At 41.3% G+C, this 23163-nt stretch overlaps 2 protein-coding genes across 2 annotated transcripts in view; one reads left to right on the forward strand and one right to left on the reverse strand.

Annotated features, from left to right (window-relative positions):
* GABRB3 (gamma-aminobutyric acid type A receptor subunit beta3) overlaps positions 1-19426 on the reverse strand; it is a 540236-nt gene extending 520810 nt beyond the window's left edge. The window contains exon 1 of the mRNA XM_077482772.1: positions 18658-19426. Within this exon, the coding sequence (XP_077338898.1) occupies positions 18658-18758 (101 nt within the window). The 5' untranslated portion in view covers positions 18759-19426. The remainder of the gene's footprint in view (positions 1-18657) is intronic.
* Positions 1-23163, forward strand: part of GABRA5 (gamma-aminobutyric acid type A receptor subunit alpha5) — a 344050-nt gene that overhangs the window by 215035 nt on the left and 105852 nt on the right. The window contains exon 8 of the mRNA XM_077482775.1: positions 19562-19714. Coding sequence (XP_077338901.1) covers positions 19562-19714 — 153 coding nt within the window. The remainder of the gene's footprint in view (positions 1-19561; positions 19715-23163) is intronic.

The following is a 23163-nucleotide window of genomic DNA, read 5'->3' on the forward strand; positions in this document are numbered from 1 at the left end:
TCAGATCTACCCCTTAGATTTAGAGCGACTGCATTTCCAAGTGCACTTGCAGTGCAAAGTGGATTTGCCTTTCGTAAATAACCCCCAATAGTCTTTTGACTAAAAGGCCATTTTAGTTTTAGTCATATTTTACTCATCGGAATTGTTTTAGTTTTAGTCGTGCTTTAGTCGTCTAAAATCTCCTGCATTTTAATCGACTAAAATCTCTATTACATTTTAGACTAAAATCTAATGGGTTTAGTTAAATTATAATGCATTATTTCAATATTTCTCTAGAATTTCCAAACTCATTATATACTCTTGGAGTAAAAATATAATAACATGTAGTGGGGATGGGCAAGTAAATGGAACTGAGGAAGTGCACAGGGCAAGGTACATTATACTTTGGGGATGGGGAAGTAAATGGGAGTGAGGGAGTGCACAGGGCAAGGTTCATTATACATTGGGGATGGAGAAGTAAATGGGAGTGAGGAAGTGCACAGAGCAGGGTGCATTATACATTAGGGATGGGAAGTAAATGGGAGTGAGGAAGTGCACAGAGCAGGGTGCATTATACATTGGGGATGGGAAGTAAATGGGAGTGAGGGAGTGCACAGGGCAAGGTTCATTATACATTGGGGATGGAGAAGTAAATGGGAGTGAGGAAGTGCACAGAGCAGGGTGCATTATACTTTGGGGATGGGAAGTAAATGGGAGTGAGGGAGTGCACAGGGCAAGGTTCATTATACATTGGGGATGGAGAAGTAAATGGGAGTGAGGAAGTGCACAGAGCAGGGTGCATTATACATTGGGGATGGGAAGTAAATGGGAGTGAGGAAGTGCACAGAGCAGGGTGCATTATACATTGGGGATGGGAAGTAAATGGGAGTGAGGAAGTGCACAGAGCAGGGTGCATTATACATTGGGGATGGGAAGTAAATGGGAGTGAGGGAGTGCACAGGGCAAGGTTCATTATACATTGGGGATGGAGAAGTAAATGGGAGTGAGGAAGTGCACAGAGCAGGGTGCATTATACTTTGGAGATGGGGAAGTAAATGGAAGTGAGGGAGTGCACAGAGCAGTGTGCATTATACATTGGGGATGGGAAGTAAATGGGAGTGAGGGAGTGCACAGAGCAGGGTGTATTATACTATGGGGAAGGGGAGGTGACCTGCAAGTGGGGATGGAGAAGTAAATGGGAGTGAGGAAGTGCACAGGGCAAGGTGCATTATACTTTGGGGATGGGGAGGTGACATGCAAGCGGGGGGGGGAGGAAGTAAACGGAAGTGAGGAAGTGCACAGGGTAAGGTGCATTATACTTTGGAGATGGGGAGGTGACCTACAAGTAGGGATGGGATAGTAAATAGGCGTGAGGGAGTACGCAGTGCAGGGTACATTATATTTTGGGAATGGGAAGGTGACCTGTAAGTGGGAATGGGGAAGTAAATGGGAGTGATGGAGTGCACACTGCAAGGTGCATTATACTTTGGGGACAGGGAAGTAAATGTGAGTGATGGAGTGCAGTGCAAGGTGCATTATACTTTGGGGACGGGGAAGTAAATAGGAGTGAGGGAGTGCACAGGGCAGAGAACTGTACGGTTTGGGGAAGCTGTTATTTTATTGTGCTAATCACTGTTATCTTGCTGGGAGGGGAAACACTCACCACATGGTTAGCAGGGCATTGTTCCAGAACTCCCAGGTAGCAGACAGGCAGAGGTAGCCTAAGTTTTTCAGCCAATACAGCTTTCCAGCAAAGTTACGGGGCTGGGGGTTTAACAGACAGGCGGTGCTCCGAGGAAAGAGGAACACCCCTGCCTCACTTTTTCATTCCGTCTTCATTTGTTGCCAAAAATTGGAAAGGATTTTCGTCAATTGACTTGATTTAAATTTTTTTCAAATTTTATTTTTATTTAGTTTTCATCACTGAAAACATGCAGCTGACGAAAATTATGATGAAAATATTTTCATCAGCTAAATTAACACTGCATAGAAATTAACTGGACCTTTAATGTTGTTTCTTCCATTGTGATTACAGGCCTTGTCAGTAGCTAGTTTTGCATCTGTTTGGACCCCCCAAAATGCACTTGATCTCAACCTGACTTTTACTGGAATAAAGTTATATCAGGACCTCTTTGTATTGGTGTGGCACTTTAGTTCCCATTTTGTTATAATACACAACAAGGAAAGGAGAGCATAGAGATCTTATGGGGTGTACAAGCTCCCTGCCTGGAAATCAGATAATTTACATCATGAACATGAACACTTTAGGATAGTAAAATCAATAAGACAAACTTATGGGCCCAACATTATTTTTCCACTTTTCTCAACTTGCCCCGCAGTGTGTTCAGTGTGTAGAGGCAGAGCTTTGCTTCCTTATATCAGAGACTCCAGCAAGCAGAAGAGTAAACACCACAGTAATGACTTCAACAAATCTCACCCAATATATCCCAAAACTAGCAGTAGGGAGCATCAGTGCCTTCGATCTCAGACTGCAGATATACAGCTATTAGGCAGAAGGTACAGAAGTGCCTAGGCAACTTCATTGTTATTTTTCAGGAGAAATTCCTGAGAAAAGATAAATGTTTTAGGGGTACAGCTTAGGCACAATTAGGATTGCAGAACAGAGTTAGTAATAATATAATAGTAATAGCTTTACTAGTAGTGTTATGATAGGTTAAAGGTTAGGTTAAACCCTTAGCGTTTTTAGCTTAAAGAGGAACTCTAGGTTGTCTCATAAAAAAAAAAGTCAACAGCTACAAATATTGTAGCTGCTGACTTTTAATATTAGGATACTTACCTGTCCAGGAATCCAGTGGTGTCCTCAAAACCAGGTACCCGCTCCCCCCCCCCCAAAAGGTGCCAAAAGTGGCAGCGGAAGGGCGGGGCAGAAAAGCAAAGCTTCCCCTTTTAGGTAGAGGGCCACTTTAACACATTGAGAAAAAATGTAATAAACATTCTCCACTTAATTCTTTGTTAAAAGTCTTATGCCAGTATTTGCAGTTTCCAATTTTTTTCCACTTCCCCAGCTCTCTCAGTGCTGCCTCCCTGAAATGTCCAATCTTCACTGACTGGACAGTGGACAGTGCAGTCTTGAAACAGTCTGTAAAGAACATGGCAGTGTCTTGTCATCCTAGACTATGGGGATGTGTTTTTCTATTGCCAACTCTAGTCCTTGCGTGCCTCCATAGGATGCTGCATTAGAAAGAAAGCACCCTGAAAAAGGAAACCTGGGGCAACAGTCATGGCATCAGCTTTAACTAGAACATACATTAGGTATGGATTAAAAGATAAAGAATCTGCATACTCAGTAAGTGATTAAAGTGGAAGTAAACCCTTTTATCGTTTTCAGCCAAGGAAGCTGCCATCTTGGCCTCTGTTTGCCTCTGCTGCACATGTGATCAGCTGTGACACCAGCCATTGGATGGTATGACAGTTTGGTTGAGAGCACAACCAAGGGGAGTGTTACATTCCCGTCATGTGCCGGAAATGTAACTGTTTTTTAAACTGTTAAATGGATGGGTTTACTTCCACTTTAAATCAGATGCTTAAGGTGCTTAAAAATCTGAGGGTTTAATATCACTTTAATATCACTTTAAAGTATACTATACCTAACCCAAACACTTACACTCAGTTTACATAGGCCCACATGAAGCTGACAGTCTACAGAATGGATAGGGCTTGGAGTAATGGGCACATTCAGCTTGCTTTCAAGTGCATTCAGCCTGTATTTAAGATCAGTTTAAGAGACCTCTGAGATCATTTACAGTTTATTGACGGAAGCATTTGAACTGTACTAACTACCTTTTAAGCTGCATTACCTGCTTCATTTGCTTTTGCGTTCCCATTGACTTGTATGGGGAGAGAAGCAGTTATGACACAAAGAAATGCCTGTCATCATAAGCCTATACAGCTGCTTTATAAATGGGACCATAACAGCATAGCTGTTCGTCCATTAAAACTGCAAGTATATTTGTCCTAAGAATGGGGCAAAATCAAAAGTTTATAAGCTATATTCTTATCAGATGAAGTGTGTAAATGGGGAAAAATGTTGCATTATGGCCGTTGAGTTTAGTAGGAAGGAAATAAGTATGCTTCCCAGCTATATCTAGTGGATATATTGTGGTATTTTCCCCAATCAAACATTTGATCTGCAAAGAATATTGTCTTTGAACATTCAATTTTTCTCCATTTGCACAGAATGTATTTACATGCAGTTTCATTGGATAATGATAAAATAAGTAAAACCTTAATGCGGAACTAAAAGCAAAACTTTTTTTTTTACGCTTGGATAGAGTAAGGCAGCTTATAACTTCTGTCTGTGTTTTTGCAATGTGTGTTCCATTGGGGAAATTTCCCTTGACCTCCTTTCCCAACAGGAAGTGAAAGGATATGCCAAAAGTGAGGGAAATCCCTGGCTGTCACCACTGTCACCAGAACTACTATACCGATTGAAAGATTGACCCTCTATTCTTCTTCTGGTGACAACGTTATCTAAAGCCCTCCTAAAAAAGACCTAATTTATACTTTTGGCTTGCATTATGGTAAAGGGAAATTTTGCCCAAATTATCTTTCAGTTTAAATGAAGCAGAGTATGAACCCCTATTAGGTCTTTATTGCTGTCCATGGCCATGCAGGGTTATTAGCTCCCTAAGAGAAATATGTACAATAGTGAATTCTCTCCAGAGAAATCAAGAAGGTTAGTTCAGAGTTAAAGGGGTTATAAAGCGTAAACATTTTTTTTTTACATTAAGGTAAAAAATGTTTAGGTAGTAATATACCTCCTCACCCATCCTTTACACTTACCTGAGCTCTATTTCAATCCAGCACTGTGCCCGTCTTCAGCTCTTCTCTCTTCTTTTGTCAATCAAAATCAGCCCAGCTGTCTGTATCTATAGATGCAGACAGCAAAGCTTGGGTTCGAGTCAGTATGAGTGTACCCATAGGAAGCAGCTTCCTATGGGGGCACTCACCAGAGAGGAGGAGCCAGGAGTGCTGGCAGGGGACCCGAATGTACAAAGTAGGTAAGTCTAAACATATTAGTATTATTATTTATTTCTTTTTTTAAATATGCATTTACAATCACTTTAAGCCAGCCCTACATGGATCAATATTTGGCCGGTTCAACAGAAGTATGAGCAAGGAGGTTGTACAGAAGACAGTCTACTGATCGACTTCTGTATAACCTCCCTTTTTTCCCTGCTTGATCAGCATTGACGGTTCTAGCCATCAGTACCGATCAGTGTATCCTACACCAAGCCGGGGAGGTGTCCCTGATCTCAGAATGCAATACATCAGCAGGCTGGATTCTGGATCTGACAAAAAGGATTCCACTGTGACTAAGGCAGATATTAGATATAAGCAAGTGGGTTGAACGCAAAAAAAAAAGACTTAATTCCCCCCATCCACACACTCGATGTGGATGGGGGAATTAAGTCTTTTTTTTTTTTTTGTTCAACCTACTTGCTTATCTATTGTCTGCCTTAGTCACAGTGGAATCCTTTTTGTCAGGGAAAACGAAGGAGACCTGATCCTACATCACTCCTTTCAAACTTTTTATTTCATCTATAGCCCCTGTTTTTGGCTCAAGGACCGGATGCAATCCCTTTGTGTACATTCATACTGGCCCATCTTCTCCTGTACATCTCAACTCCATTCTCTCTAGTTGACCTATAATTCTCCATCCTCCCTTATCCTGTGTTGTAATCCCCCAACATGGTAATTATCCTTTGCAAAAAATTGTCTCACAAAATTAGATGGGGTGTTTATTTAAACAAAAAACTGTCATTTTGAGGAAGGCCTGTCCTAGCATTTTTCTATATGTTTTATAAAAGAAAGTAAAGCTGACCATTGATGGTCAGTCTATGGCCAGCTAACTACCACATTCTTCCATCCACACAAATAAGGTAGAAAGCGGAATTCCCCCCCCCAGCGGAGCATTATATTCTGACAGCAGGATACACCACTGTCAGAATGTACTGATCAGAGGCTGCAGCTGCTGATCTACAAATGTTGTCCAGCTTATCCCTTCAACAGAAGTCGATTGATCAATCAATTTCTGTAAAGCAGGGATGACCACACACTGATCGAAAATTCATCAGGTCCTTACTGAATTGGCCACATTTCTATCATTGTATGGACAGCATTAGGGAAGCTTTTTTTTTTTTAATTTGTAGTCTTTTTTCCTTTATATAATGAAAGATAAAAGATCCCAGAGGTTATTAACCCCTTCATGCCAAGAGTATGCATTTATGTGTCCTCACTGAACTGGGCTTTTGTCCGTGGAGCCACATATATGTATATAGATTTTTGTGCTGGGAGTGTGCCGTAAAGTGTGCTCCCAACACACAGAACGGGGTCTCAGCGGGAGCACCTAGTCCCGTACTAACAATCGGTACCCAGGACTCCTGGTTTCATGTCACCTGATCGCTAATTGGCTATCATGGTGATCAGTCAGGATCATTTGGGTAGTTTCTGTTGTGATTATGATTTAAAAAGAGTAAACACAGTTGATTGATAATAAATGGCTTCAGCCAATCACCAACCATGAGCGAAAGAAAAGTTTTTGTGTTATCATTCATATTCTCAGAAAAATAGCCAAGAAATCATAAATTCTGACAGGGTATGTAAACTTATGAGCACAACTGTACATATATATGGTATCGCTGTAATCATCCAGAGCAGGATAATTTGATTGATGTTGTTCTTTGGTGGTAGGTTATGGTAATAACGAGATATACAGTTAAATTAAAAAATATATATTATTTTTTTTTTTTACTATTTTGAGCCAGTTTTCCTTTGATAATAAAAAAAAAATCAGGAAATATCCATGGCCATTTACCACCAAATGAAAGCTCATTTTGTACTGAAGAAAAACAAGGTATAATCTACCTGGATGCACAAAGTAGCTGTAATGATATGTGCAATTTTATTAACACATGTCAAAATTTCAAAATTGTGCTTACGCATTACCATTTGTTTTACCCTTAGGTGTGAAGGGGTTAAATACCACCCAAGAAAGCTCTATTTAAACGACAGATTAATTGTCATTCAAACTATCACATCATTGAAAACTGAAATATGGCCTGATAATGAACTGGTATGCACAGACTGGTACTGATGTAGTTAAAGTGTATGTGAACCCTCACCTTGTAAAACAACCCATTCAGTTTAAAGAGATGAAAAAGAAAACATTAGTGTATATGTGAAAAAAAAACACATTATAAATATATATTTCCTTCTTTTTTTTAAATGATCACATACCCTCTGTTCTCAGCCACATAAGGAGCTCGGATAGGTAGGGGTGGAGAAACAGCATCACACTGATCTCCCCAGTGAAAGGATGTGTGTGTCATGGCTAAGCGGGGTGTGACATCAGAATCTGATCATTGAATGACAGGCATGTTGTTCCCCCAGCACAGCCGACCATGCTGAGATGGATGTGCTCTCATGTCTAGTGTGGTCAGTTTGAAACAGGAAAGCAGAGAACTGGTGGGAACACCAGGCATTTCACACAAACAAAGCAATGCAAAGAGAAAACTATTTTTTTTTAACACAAGTACATAGTACTACAGACATATATCAAGTATATGAAATGTTGGGATAGCATACTCTTTAAAACAGAGGGAGATTTACTAAAAGTGGAGAGTGCAAGCTCTGTATATAAACCAATCAGCTTCCAGATTTTATTGTCAAAGATTAATTGAACAAGTTAAATTTGATTGGCTACCATGCACAACTGCATTCAGTTCTGAGTGCTCCAGTTTTAGGAAATCTCCCCTACAGAGTATACACATATACATCACATACTTCCAGCAACATATTTGAAATGATTAATATGCATATGATATGCCATTGTTTCCCAACTGAATAAGCTACCAGGAGTGTGCTGACACAACAGGATCCTAATCCCCATGGGCCAAGGAACATGGAAATGATCATAAAATGTTCCTAGAAGCTCTTGAAGCAGCAGTTACCAGAGGGATGACTATTTGATAATTATTTGCATATTCATTCTTGCAACAATTTGTTACTACATAATACAGTGTCCTCTTTTGTTTTTTAGAACATGGAGATCATAAAGCGTAGAGAAGACCTTATATTAGGTGCTGTTCAAATCAAATCATAGTTTTGATTAGAGTTGCACCGATACTGTTCACCAGCAACCGCGAGTACCGATACTTTTGGTCAAGTACTCGTCGATACCGAGAACTGATACTTTTGTGGTGCAATTTGAGCCGAATGCGATTTGAACATGAATGCGGTGTGATTCCTGTCCGAATCACATGCGGCTTCCCGCACCACTCCTGTTTGAACCCAGGCTGAAATCACTATGACATATCACACTGCAAAGGTATCGGTTTTGGGTATCAGAGCATTTTTTCAAGCACGAGTACTTGTGAAAATACCCAGTATTGGTTTGGTGCAACCCTAGTTTTGATCCCACTCCCTTCCACACCAGTAGCATATACTCACCTTTTTTCCCTCTCCCATCAAAAACTCCCCCTGTACTACTGGGTATAGAAGAGCATGAAACAACACTGGTATTTGGCGATTGGATAAGGACTGCCAAATAGGGACAGGGAGAGAGTTCTCAGCCCTTTATAAGCTTGTTCCTTGCACAAAGCCTTTAACAAGGGAACCTAGGAAAGGTGCTGGGCAGGGGGTATCAGGCTGAGTTCACACTAGTGCAAACTGGATGCGGCTTTCCCTGCATCCAATTCGCATGACAGGAGAGTGACAAGAATATGTGCCCGGCTTTTAATGGAGCTGGTTCACAAAACTTGGGCGGCGGCCGTGTAGCGGATTTCACCAGGGTCCTATGCACCCTTGTCTCCATTTCAGGTCCAAATTCAGGCAAGAAATTCATCCCTTAGGCTTTAAACACTAATGCGTTTTTATATGCATTTAGCATTTTGCAGAAATGCAGGGAAATTTTTTAACATGGGTTCCTATGCAACATGTTCACATCAATGCATTTTTGTGCCTCTGCGTTTTTGGAAAGGGTCAGGGACTTTTTTTCATGCAAAATGCAGCGTTTTGCATGTAATAGAAGTCAATGGACCCGCATCAAAAACGCAAGTACCGCGCTTTACCGCGTTTTTACCACAATTTGCGTTTTGCGTTTTTTTTCCATTTTTTTTCACTGTATATAGCTGGTTGCTAAGCAACCACTGTGTAAAAAAAAAACGCAAAACGCGGCAAAATCGCGGTAAAAACACGTGTCCAAAAACGCAACAAGCACCGCAAAAAGCACTGCAAAAATGCTCAAAAGACGGGACTAAAAAAGGAAGTTCAGTAGCCAGTAGCCAATAGCTGCCCTTGTGTCGTATTTGGTCCGTCGGACCAGCATACAGACGCATGGTTTTCCCGATAGGAATTGAGTCCATCGTACAGATTTGAAACATGTTCTATTTCTAGGTCCGTCTGATTTTTTTTTACGAAAAATTATCGGATTAGCCCACACACAATCAGATTGTCCGACGAACTGATTCCGACAGACTGATTCTGTCGGACCTAGTCTGCCAGAAAGTCTGGTCGTGTGTACAAGGCATTAGACTACCATAGAAGGCTGAACAAAATTGCCAATATAGAAAATTAGGGAATATCACATAGGACTATAACACTAGCTTCACTCTAGCTAACACTATGAAAAGAGATCTGTGGTAAACCGCTTTTCAGAGTGCCACTGTCAGGAGTTCAGAAGGTTATTCTGCCCCCTCCTGAATGCCTTTTTTTCTGCCTAATGCTATTTAAGGCGTTTATTACCCCAACATATTATATTCCTGATATGTGCCTGATATACCATGTACTTGTATGAGAAAGTTCTCTGTGTATTGCTTCCTTTGTGTGAAATCCCTGGTGTTCCTGCCAGTCCCTCTGCGTTCCTATTAAAAACTGACCACACTAAGCAGGATAACACACCATCAGTTCTCTAGCTGTGGCTAATAACGTGGCTAATGTACTTCAACCATGAGCCAAGCATTTGGTTCTTGGTTGCGGTGCATCTCCATTGACATGAAGGCCTCATTCACACAGGTGTTCCGATGTGTACACCCACGCAAAGGGCTGTCTTCACCCTTATAAGATGCACAGAAGCTCAGGCTCCATGCATAGAACCTGCACAGATGTACACTCCAGGTTGCACAGGTCCGTGCAGCCGCCTGTCATCGATTCCAAAAGGTTGCCTGTATGGGGCTACACAAAACATCTGTGTATCCTGGGCAAGTGAAAATGGCCCTTTATGCTGGTGTACTAATTGGTGTGCCCATGTGAATTACCCGAACGGTCGCGTTTGACAGGCAGTGCTGCCAGTCAAGTCGGCATGTCACGTTAAATTTGACATAGCCGCCAGTGGTTGGCTGGTGGTTTTTTGTTTAGGGGAGGGCAAACAACCTTTAGCCTTTAGCTGAGTGGCTGTTTTTACCACCATTCCCCCAGATGTGAAAGAGGCCTTAATGTATCACAGACCTTCATAGTCAAATATAAAATAATTTTCACAATTTATTGTATACAATCAAAAAATAAAAGCAGTGATACTCCTACTGTTATACAATATTAAAATAAAATATACACCCATATGGTACTACCCTTTATCCCTCTTCTATCCAGCTAATATATTCCAATCAGAGCAATAGTTCTTCCTTCTAAAATATGCCAATGATCAAATGACAGTAGGAGGAAGGTAATTATTTGGATGCATTTCCCAGAACAAGTCTGCTTCCCCAGAAGTATATTGAATCTTTAGAAATGGTGGAGTGAATATCATTGTTCATATTAATGAGATTCTGGCTATCATTACAATTAACCGCAACGTAATCTCAAGCCATTATTATGTTTTCTGTAGAGAGGAGAGAGATTGTCACAAAATCCCACTACTGACTCTTGTTAACAAGACAAAAAGTGAAGGAAGATTACACTGTTGACCGTTGACACTGGAACAGGAGATAAAGGGAAATCTACCAATGGGGACTGTAAAGCCCCGTACACACAATCGGATTTTCCAACTGCAAATGTGTGATGAGAGGCTGTTGGTGGAAAATCTGACCGTTTGTAAGCTCCATCGGACAATTGTTGTCGGATTTTCCATGGAAAAATGTTGGATGGCAGGTTTTAAAATTTTCCACGGACAAATGTCTATTGTCTGATTTTCCGAGCGTGTGTACACAAGCCCGTCACACAGAAGTCCAAAGTACAAACACGCATGGAGAATAACATTCATGACGCAGCAAATTATGAAATGTTGAAATGCAGCACACATTCTCTTCTTCTTTACGCCCCATTCACACCTGAGTGTTTTGGAGCTTGAAGCCTGAAGCTACAAAATGGTGGAGGGGAAAAAATCTATTATTCTCAATGGAGATGGTTCACATCTCCACTCCAAGTCCCTGAAGCCCAATGCCTGAAGCTCAGACAAGTTCTGGACCCTTTTTTGTCGCTTGAATCGGGCAGATTTGGGCATTTTTCTTCTTTTTACATTGGTGACCTTTTGCCCTGCACAAAATCGCACCAAAATTAGGTAAAAAAGCTAAAAAATTGTGGTAAAAAATGCTGCAAAATCGCACAATTTTCTGACTGAAAACATATGCTCAGGTGTGAATGGGGCCTTAATAATGAATCTGCTTTGCTGGTGATACTGATGGAGTTATTGCAAACAAATTTTCAAAAGGTTTTTTTTTCTAGTGATATCAAGAATAATATTATTCTGTTTTTTTTTTTTTTATTTGGGCAAGTTACCACAGCACAATTATCCCGTAGTTTTTAAGAACAAAAATACAGCTGTGGTGTCCCTTAATTAGTTAATTTTACATTGTATTTTTTTTAAAGTAACTGCCTACTCCCAAAGACCCCTTTCACACCAGGGCGTTTTGCAGGCGCTATAGCGTTAGAAATAGCGCCTGCAATCCGCCCTAAAGAAGCTGCACCATTGTGTGCAGTGTGAAAGCCCCGAGGGCTTTCACACTACAGCGGTGCGCTGGCAGGACGTCAGAAAAAAGTCCTGCCAGCAGCTTCTTTGGAGCGGTGAAGGAGCGGTGTGTTTACCGCTCCTCCACCGCTGCTCCCCATTGAAATCAATGGGGCAGCGCTGTAATGCCGCCGGCAAAACGCCGCTATTGCGGCGTATTGCCGGCGGTTTTAACCCTTTCGCGGCCACTAGCGGGGGGTAAAAGCGCCCCGCTAGCGGCCGAAATGCGCCGCAAATCCGGCGGTAAAACTCCGCTAAAAATAGCAGCGTTTTACCGCCGACGCTATCAGCGGTGTGGTGTGAAAGGGGTCTAACTGTCATTTGAAGTCAAACACAAAGCCAAGTATTATTCTACACAATATTTTTATTGTGCATTAAAAAAAGAAAACAAATAAAATTAGACATGCTGTCTGCCAATAGAACCTAACCAAAAAGTGCATTCTATGCATCTAAAAATATAGAAAACATACTAAATCAAATCATTATTCAACCAAAAAAAAATAATCTCAAAGGAATAACTCCAAGGCCAATAATAAATAACACGTTATCTCCTCCGATTCCGCAATATAGCTGGTTTACGAATGGCCGTTCAGAAATGAACTGAAAAGTGCGAAATGAAAAGTGCGAATCAACACTTCTACTAACACAAAATTAGCAGAAGGAGCCCAAAGGGTGGTGCTAAAGAGCTGAAAACAACGTAGTACGTCACTACATTCGTGATTGTTGGCCAACAATTCCTTGGCATTTGTATGCAAGACAAGTTTGGGCCAACGCCCAAACTTTGGACAAAATTCCAAGGTTTTGTTGGCCCCACAATCCAATCGTGTGTATGAGGCTGAAGAGGTTAGCTATTTCTTAATTTTTGGGAGATTCCCTTTAAATTCATAGTTGGCATTAACAGACAGCAATAAAAACAGGAAAGAGTTTCTACACCCAAAGCAATAAGACCTGGCTACCTTTTCATAATAAGTAAAAATGTTTTCAAAACATAAATTCCTTAGCAATACAAGTCTGACAAACAACACAAGGCACCATGACATGAGGATGGCAGTGCTCAGACCAGGATAATTGCACCCACGTGTAATTCACTGAGCCTACAAGCCATGTGATCCATCATACAAGCTGCTGATCATGTGGCTTAATCCCAGGGTTACCATAGCTACTATTAGAAACCCATCAAGAATGGTCAGTGCTATCATTATACCAATTGTACATAATTCCAATATGTACTATAAGATTTTAGGTTCTATAATAAATTTTTTCTTTTTTCTTTTTTTAAACTATACTCTTGATAATAATTAACCACTTAAGGACCAGCCTCGTTTTGAGATTTTGGTGTTTACATGTTTAAAACAGTTTTGTTTTTTTGCTAGAAAATTACTTAAAACCTCTAAACATTATATATTGTTTTTTTTTTTTCTAACACCCTAGAGAATAAAATGGCGGTCGTTGCAATACTTTTTTTCACACCATATTTGCACAGTGGTCTTACAAGCGCGCTTTTTTGTTGGAAAAAAATCACTTTTTTGAATAATAAAATAAGACAGCAGTAAAATTAGCCCGATTTTTTTTATATTGTAAAAGATAATGTTACACCAAGTAAATTGATACCCAACATGTCATGCTTCAAAATTGCGCCCGCTTGTGGAATGGGGACAAACGTTTACCCTTAAAAATCTCCATAGACCATAATTCTACAGGTTGCATGTTTTGCGTTACAGAGGAGGTCTAGGTCTAGAATTATTGCTCTTGCTCTACCGATCGTGGCGATACCTCACATGCGTGTTTTAAACACCGTTTTCATATGTGGGCGCTACTCACGTATGCATTTGCTTCTGCACGCGAGCTCGATGGAACGGGGAGCGTTTAAAATTATTTATTATTATTATTTATTTTACCTTTTATTTCTACACTGTTTAATAATAAAAAAATAGTCACTTTTATTCCTATTACAAGGAATGTAAACATCCCCTGTAATAGAAAAAAAACATGGCAGATCCTCTTCAATATGAGATCTGAGGTCAAAAATTCCTCAGATCTCATATTTAGACTAAAATGCAATAAAAAAACAAAACAGATTTTAAACAAAAAAAATTGTTTAAAAAAATTGGCCCTTTAAGAGCTATGGGTGGAAGTGACGTTTTGAGGTCGCTTTCGCCCAGCGATAGTATGGAGATGGGTGGGGGCCATCTTCCCCTCACTCGTCTCCATACTGAGCCTACAGCAGGACGCAATCGCCTCCGCCACTGCCAACAGCTCTGGTAAGCGGCGGAGGGCACAGGAGGGGGGGCTCCTCTCCCGCCACCGATAAAAGTGATCTTGCGGCGAATCCGCAGCAGGGACCACTTTTATTTTGTAGCGGACCGCCCACTGAAGAAGGAGATACCTGGGTTATGGCAGCTAGCTGCTGCTATAACAACGATATTCCTCTTCAAACAAATGTAGTTTTACGGCGGGTGGTCCGTAAGTGGTTAAGACCTTTTTTTTTTTTTTTAATCTGAGGTCACCTTATATGAACCTGGTCTAAGTTGGTTTTATCCTCTCTTATACAATGCAATGTATGACGCAATCTTTTGAGTAGTTAGATCCATGCTAAAATAGTTTTTTAGTAGTTTATGTTGGAACTACAACTCAATATTATATGTGATCTTTTCTTTTGCTGCCACCATATGTACTTATGTATACTAATTGTTAAAAATCAATAAACAAATTTTACAAGAAAAAAAAAAAAGAATGGTCAGTGCTTTCCACGAAAATAACCCCCCTGCATTGTCAGAGGTACAAGCAGGGTCAATGTCAAATACACAATGCACCTATCAGCATGGTCTCAGACACGCATGTGGCTTAGAAGACGGTGGGGCTCCCTATGGCTGAGTACAATCAGAGCTGCCAGATGTGTAAGCATTAGAGGAAAGAAAGGTTTAATCCACATGGGACACGTGCTGCTCGCCTCTTAAAAGCCTGCTGCTGTGCTAGCTCTGTGCTTCCCTTGGCTGATCTGTGTCAGGGGGGGAGAAGGAGGAGTGGGGGATTCCTGACATCACGTGTCTCCAGGTCACACAGACGCTACTTTCTTATATAATAAGATGGCAAGCTCTGGTCAGCTGGGATGAACGCATGCTCCAATGGCAGCCATCACAGCACCGTACTGCAACAGGCTGCTGAACTTTCAAAAGCCCAACTCTGGGACACTTGAAAATTATCCTCTGTAGTGGAGTTGCCCCCACGTTGCAAGGATTAATTGCTCAATTAGGTCTAAAGAACTCCTTAAACTAATTTTACTTACCTGATCCCCCGCTTCTCTGTGCTGATAGACTGGTCCATGCAGAGTCTTCCCCCCCTACGCTCCAGCGGGCTACGATTGTGACATCGTCATGGCCAATGCATTGGACATGATGACGCCAAGCGACAGTCCACTCTGTGGAGCATGGGGGAGTGCAGCCTAATGAGGGAGTGGAGGATCAGGTAGGTAGCAGCGCTTTTACTCTTCCCTAGACTAAATGATCGATTAGCCATTGCAGTGTGATCCCTACTGCAAAAGATCATTTTCAAGTTTTCCGGAGTTGGACTTTAAAGTGTATCACAAGGTAAAACTTATTTTTTTTGTTCAATTGAGTGGGAAAGAAATAGTTAGACCATCTGTCAAGTTTTGTAATGCTGTCTGTGTCCCCATTAGTGAGATTCATTTATCTTTTTGTACTGACGACCATTGTCACTACAAAAGGAGTGAAGGGATATGAAATATTTAAGACTCCATTCACACTAGAGCACCAATGTTCAGTTTGGCTTTGGAGGGCAGCTTTGGTGCAACTTTAAGTGCGACTTTGATCCGACTTTACAATCTCTGGACCTAGTCGCACTAAAGTCGTGCAGACACTTTTTTTAAATCACTGCGACTTTAAGTCTCACTGATCTGAATGGGTGCCATCGAAAAGAAAGGGATGCAATCTGACATGTCCAAAGTCACATGACAAGTCACCCAAGTGTGAATGTAGCCTTATACCGCGTACACACGACCAGACTTTCCGGCAGAAAAGGTCCAACGGAATCATTTCATCGGATATTCCGATCGTGTGTGGGCTTCATCGGACTTTTGTTTTCAAAAATTCTGACGGACCTAGAAATAGAACATGTTTTAAATATTTCAGACGGAATCAATTCCTATAGGGAAAACTGTTCATCTGTATGCTATAAAAAGGAAGTTCAATAGCCAGTAGCCAGTAGCTGTATGCTATTGGCTACTGGTTATTGAACTTCCTTTTTCTAGTCCTAAACAAATAGACTTTGGTGTGATCATGTGTAGGCAAGTCCGTTTCAGTTGAACTCTGTTGGAAAGACCGTCAGAGTTTATTCTGACGGAAAAAAAAAAAACGTTTGTTTGTACGTGGCATAAGGCTGGATTCACACCTATGCATTTTTAGTGCTTTTTGCATTTTGCAGATTTGTACTACAGAACGTGTTCCATAGGAAACCATGGTGAATGGACTGTAGTGCAAATCTGCAAAATGCAAAAAGCACTAAAACTGCATAGGTGTGAATCAAGTCTGAGAAGAAATTTCACTTCACTTTGGGAGATTTCTGTCCTTTAACCACTTCAGCCTCAGAAGATTTGGCTGCTGAATGACCGGGCCATTTTTTGCGATTCGGCACTGCGTCGCTTTAACTGACAATTGCACGGTCTTGCGATGTTGCACCCAAACAAAATTGACATCATTTTTTTCCCATAAATAGAGCTTTCTTTTGGTGGTATTTGATCACCTCTGCGGTCTTAATTTTTTGCGCTATAAACAAAAAAACAGTGTCAATTTTGAAAAAATTCAATATTTTGTACTTTTTGCTATAATAAATATCCTAATTTTTTTTTAAAAAAATATATATAGTTTTTTCTCAGTTTAGGCCAATATGTATTCTTTTACATATTTTTGGTAAAAAAAAAAATGGCAAAAAGCGTATATTGATTGGTTTGCGCAAAAGTTATAGTGTTTACAAAATAGGGGATAGATTTATAGCATTTCAATTATTAATATTTTTTTACTAGTAATGACGGTGATGTGCGATTTTTATCCGGATTGCGACATTATGGCGGACACATCGGACACTTTTGACACATTTTTGGGACCAGTGGCATTTATACAGCGATCAGTGCTATAAAAATGTACTGAATACTGTAAAACTCCTGTCCCTGTCACTGGCAGGGAAGGGGTTAACACTAGGGGGTGTTCAAGGAGTTAACTGTGTTCCCTATGTGTGTTTCTAACTGTAGGGGGAGGGGAATGGCCTAGAGGAAGTGACAGATTGTGGGCCCTTTGTGCCCGCAATCGCTCGTGGGCCAGCGATCGCGAGCATTGGCACCCCCACTGCTATCCAGATCCCATGAGCCGGCGTATGGCTCATGGGATTGTGCCAACCAGCCGCAGTAAAATTACGGTGGCTGGTCGGCAAGAGGTGAGCTTCCAGTTGCATCTCCAAGACAGAAAGTGTAGGAAACTTTCCCAATGGTACACAGACAGCAAAAAGAAAAAAAAAAGTCCTTTAAAACCAAAAAAAAAGGTTTGAAAGGTTACACATAAACTTTAAATCAGGCTTCTAGACCTTTTTAACATTGGAAAACTCTTTAAAAAACTTTCTGGTTTCAATGAACCCCTGCTAATAATTCCTCACTGCAATGTTTACTTGTTTTTTTTGTTTTGTGTTACCCTTTGACACCCGTTAACCCTTTAACGCATGGCTTCTGCATCATGTGTCTGCTGCGATTGGCCCTGACAGCGATCAAATACTAGGGAGCACGTCCCATTGGTGTCCGATCAGAAACCTTGACTGAGTCGATGAGCAGTGGCTGGGAGTCAACGCTTACCTTTCTTGGTGCCACATTTATGCGTTATGTGGTCGTCAACAGGTTCACTTTAAAAAGTGCATACACAGACACTTCATTCACATCTCTTCACAGCAGCATGTTGCGTTGCAGTGCAATGACATGCGTGTCCTTCCACTGAGCTGTAAAAAGACCTGCATATTGGTGTGAACAGGGACACATAGAAAACAATTGTTTTCTGCACAGTTTTGAGGTGACTGTCGTTTATCCATTGTGGAAAAACACCAGAGATTGCGCATAGCATGGAGGAGGCCTAAGAGGCAGAATTTCTCTAGGAACCCCAAGTAACCTCTGGAGGAACTCTAGTTGAGAAAGGTTGCTTTAAATTAACTACACAAATGGTCTCCAAACTGCAGCCAGAGGGCTGGATGTGGCCCTTTGCTTGCCTTTATCTGGCCCTTGGGGCATCATTCCAGCAACTAACACCTACTGTATGATGGGGCACCATTCCCCCTACCAACACCATCAATGGGGTATTATTCTCCTCATTTATATCAACAATTTCTATCATTAAAACCAATGATATGGTAGTGATGCCAGGGAATTTTCTATTCCCACTGGTCAGAGTTCAACCCCCCCTAAAGCTTAAAGGACAGAAAACGGTCCCTTTGCTAGAAAGTTTGGAGACCCCTGACCTACACAAAGGCTCCCCATACAGAAACAACCAGTGAACACACAGAATTATATTTGCTGACAAACCAAAAGCCTTAAAAAGTCACATCGGATCCAAGCCTTCCATACACTTAGAGATGCCCAAGTTAGAGGTGATTAGAGACAAGGGATGCCAATCACAGCACTACTAAGGTTCTACAACATGGTAGAAATAAGAATAGTGGAACTTTACCAGTTAACCATCATGGCAGCGTTATTGTCGGCAATAAATGGTAATTCTCCGGTCACTTTTAGTATGAGAAGAGGGAGGAGGAAGGCTACACAGCAAGGCATGTCCACGGGAAGTCCCAGCAGAACAGTTCAGGATCAGCACAGTCAGTGGCAGTGTTCCTGTTCCACCCGTGTCAGTGGCAGGATCTCCTCCACCTGTGGCAATGTGACCTCCACCCGTGTCAGTAGCAGTATATCCTCCACCTGTGGCAGTGTTTCTCCTCCACCCGTGTCAGTAGCAGTATATCCTCCACCTGTGGCAGTGTTTCTCCTCCACCCGTGTCAGTAGCAGTATATCCTCCACCTGTGGCAGTGTGTCTCCTCCACCAGTGGCAGTATCTCATCCACCAGTGGCAGTGTTTCTCCTCCACCCGTAGCAGTATCTCCTCCACCTGTGTCAGTGTCTCCTCCACCTGTGTCAGTAGCAGTATCTCCTCCACTCGTGTCAGTGTCTCCTCCACCCGTGTCAGTGTCTCCTCCACCAGTGCCAGTGTGTGGTCCACGCGTGTCTGGTTGTTCCCGGTGGACAGATCGGGAAGGCTTTCCCAAGTGCAGTAAAGCCACATCTAGTACAGCTGGGTAGGAAGGATTCTGCCTGCACGATGGATCACAAAGAGCAGGACACAGATTGTAACCAGGGATTAGTAAAATACAGAAATCCGATTTTGTACGGGAAAGCATCAGTCCTCAATGGATTTTCTAAACCTCATCAAGGCTCTCAGCCGGGCTGTAATCACTTTTCTACGTCGTGCCTTCTCATTTGTTTCTTTTCATATGTGCAGTGGATTGTGTGCCCAGTGTATTTTATTCATCATGGAAATCAAATGACAGCTTCTGATTTTTTTTTTATTGTGTTTTTATTTTAGGAGAATACACTGTCATGACAGCACATTTTCACTTGAAAAGAAAAATCGGTTATTTTGTTATCCAGACCTACCTGCCTTGTATAATGACGGTCATTTTATCCCAAGTGTCATTCTGGTTAAACAGAGAGTCGGTTCCAGCAAGGACAGTTTTTGGTAAGTAACAAGTACACTTTTGGGTCTCAAAAGTAAAAAAAAAAAAAAAAAAAAAAAAAGTTTTTTTGTCTATTCAGAAAGTCCCATATTTCTCTGTCATTGTATGCATAATCATTATACATATAATGATACCAGATATTTAACTGTTAACCCCTTCATGTTCAGGGGTCATTACAATCTATGAAACTACACCAAATATAGTTTAAGTACTGGTTCACTGTTTAAAAAAATATTTGCTACTATCATAGATATTTCCCATTATTTTTTTTCAGGAAATGAAACACTTTAATTTGGTAGATGCCCTATATGTATTTATAATCTGCCATGGACGATATATCATTTTTTTATAGGCTACTTGTACTGTAAAATGTAGTTATTTTTTTTTGGCCCTTTTTTTGATCCAGTGTTCTTAGTATTTTGCCAGAAAATGTTTGCAGATTAGAAGTTTTGACTTTACTTGTTGCATGCTTGTTCCGGGACAATAAATCAGAAAGAACAGAAGAAAGGACAACTGGCAGGGTGGTCTGCAATGACAGGCTTCAGATCTCTAGCAGGATTTATTTATTAATTAAAGGTACCATCAATTTACACAGTAATATATATATATATATATATATATATATATATATATATATATATATATATATATACATACACACACATATATATATACTTGTTCCGGGACAATAATAAATCAAAAAGAACAGAAGAAAGAAGCAATCAGACAACTGGCAGGGTGGTCTGCAATGACTGACTTCAGATCTTTATCAGGATTTATTTATTAAATAAAGGTACCATCAATCAATTTACACAGTAAAATATATATATATATATATATATATATATATATATATATATATACACACCCACACACACACACATATATATATATATATATATATATATATATATATATATATATATATATATATATATATATATATATATTGTAGTCAGAGTCTGGATACTGGAGGAGACGTAACCCCAACCATGGCGACCTGAGGTGTGCCATGGTCGCCCGTGAGAGTATGCTTTTAAGAGGGCATACCCTAAGTATGTAAAATGGCAAAATAAATGGGGAACGGGTGGGAAGGAACCCGGAAACGCTAGCTGACGAGTATGCAGAGGAGGAAGGGGGATTATAAGGCCCCGACTCCTCCTACAAATACAGGCTAGCCAATGGCCAGCCTTTTAACATACTGCATTCACATTGGTCCCGGTTTGAACAGAAACCGGCTGACATTCAGCCCATATGTACAGCAGCCTGTCCGACAAAAGCTAGTTGAACATCTGCCTACTGTCAAACGGGCGTGCTGGTAAAGAAAAGCATCGACTTGGCATTCGATCAGCCAGTGGCTGCAAAGGCGGACCAGTGTGTTCCGGCAGGGGGGCGGGACACAATAGCTTAGTGGGGAGATTGCTGTATGCTCCTCCCAAGCACCTCCATTTTTTTTTTCTATTCAGCCTGCTGGTTTGGAATGATAGGCTAGGCCTAGGCTTATGTCATCATGCATAGCTTTCTCTCTCATTGTGAGAGTTTTCCAGGAAGGGAGGGGGTGAGTCATAAGAGGGCCAATGAGAGCTGCAGAGCTGGAGTTGTGCTTCTGTTTTTCTGCGTTAATCCAGGAAGTGAACAGGCAGCAGCTTTAGCTGCCCACAGTTATAATGGATGCAGCCAGACTCAATGGGGGGAGATTTCTGCATTGTATTTGGCAAGTACAAATATATGAAATAATATGCAAAGTGGTTGGAGGGAAGCTTCAGAATGACAAAGATGTTTTTTATTACAAATTATGTGAGCAGACTGCAGTTTCTCTTTAAGTCCCCTAACTGACATTCACAGCCATACTAGGGCCAATTAACATGCCAGCATACCTTAGGAGTGTGGGAGGCAAAGGGAGGACATGCAAACTCCAGGCAGGTAGTTCCATGGTTGGGATTTGAGCGGACGTCCCTAGTGCTCCTAGGTGGAAATGCTACCCATGTAGCCACTGTGCTAATACTAGCTTAACCCCATAACACCGCCTCCTGGTGGATCTTTAAGTGGGCTTGAATGCTCAGGAGGCGGCATGGCTTCTATATCACATATGACCGCTGTGTTTGGCCCTCACAGTGGTCAAATGATCAGAGCCTGTCCTGCTAGTTACCAAATACATGTCGTGACTGAGGTCTTGGTCAGTGTACTGGGCATATTCAGTGTACTGGGCGTGCTCAGTTAGTGCATTCCCCAGCAGACAACCTCATGTTGCCGTGGACACATATGTACTTAAAATATGGCATGATCATCACATAGATGCTACAGAGACTCAGTGAAATGTATTATAGGTTACTTGTACTGAGAAGCAATGGAAAATATAGCTTTTTGGCCCTTGTTTTGATCCGGTGTTAGTACTTTGCCAGCATCTAGAAATAATAGTTTGCAGATTTTGACTTTTCGTGTGGCTTGCTTGTTCTGGGACAGTGTTTCAGAAAGTACTGAAGAGAGAAGCAGCCAGGCAACTAGTATTTTTAGAAGGTGGTCCGCAATCACAGGCTCCAGGTTTCTTGCAGCGAAAGATGAACCCCTTATTGCTGCCACCGGGCAGACCTTTAAGTTGAATTTAGTGCCCAGGAGGTGGCGTTGCTTCTATATTGTGTGACGGCTATGATTGTCTCTCACAGTGGTCATGTGATCTTTAGTCATTCCCACTGGGTCCTCAATGAGAAGCAGTGACCAAGAGCTGTCAGTGACAGCTCAGTCAGTGTGCTGTGAGCACTCTGTCAAAACACAACCTCATGTCGCCATCAATGTATATGTAAGGGGCATTAAAGCCCACCTTTCTTGCTGCCACAGATATGCCTTATGTGTTTGGCATGAGGCTAATTTAGGAGGTCAGGTGTTAAATTTTTACAGCAATTTAATTTCTTTGCATCACTTGCAACCGTCAGGCCATCCATGTAATAACTGACACTTCAGAGTCCTTATGCCCTGTACACACCGTCGGCCTTTCGGATGGAAAATGTGCAATCGGATTGTGTTGTTGGAAATTACGATGGTGTGTGGGCTCCATCTGAATTTCCGACACACAAAGTTTGAGATCTAGATCTAAAATTTTCCGACAACAAAATCTGATTGTTTAAATTCTGATTGTGTGTAGTCAATTCCGATGCACAAAGTGCTACGCATGCTCAGAATAAATTACAGCACAAGACAATTGGCTACTGACCTCTTTATAGTCCCGTTGTACATGTTGTACGTCACCTCGTTCTGAACGATCAGATTTTCTGGCAACTTTGTGTGACCGTGTGTATGCAAGACAAGTTTGGGCCAAAATCTGTCGGAAAAAATCAGACGGATTTTGTCGTCGGAATGTCCGACCGTGTGTACAGGGCATAAGACATTATGAGGTGTTCTGTGCCAGTTTAGCAAACAGTTAATTTTTCTCCATAGACAGGAAATTTCTCAGCAG

The sequence above is a fragment of the Lithobates pipiens genome, unplaced genomic scaffold, assembly GCF_037356315.1.
Source record: "Lithobates pipiens isolate NorthernLeopardFrog02 unplaced genomic scaffold, aLitPip1_a1.2 Scaffold_16, whole genome shotgun sequence".
NCBI lineage: Eukaryota > Metazoa > Chordata > Amphibia > Anura > Ranidae > Lithobates > Lithobates pipiens.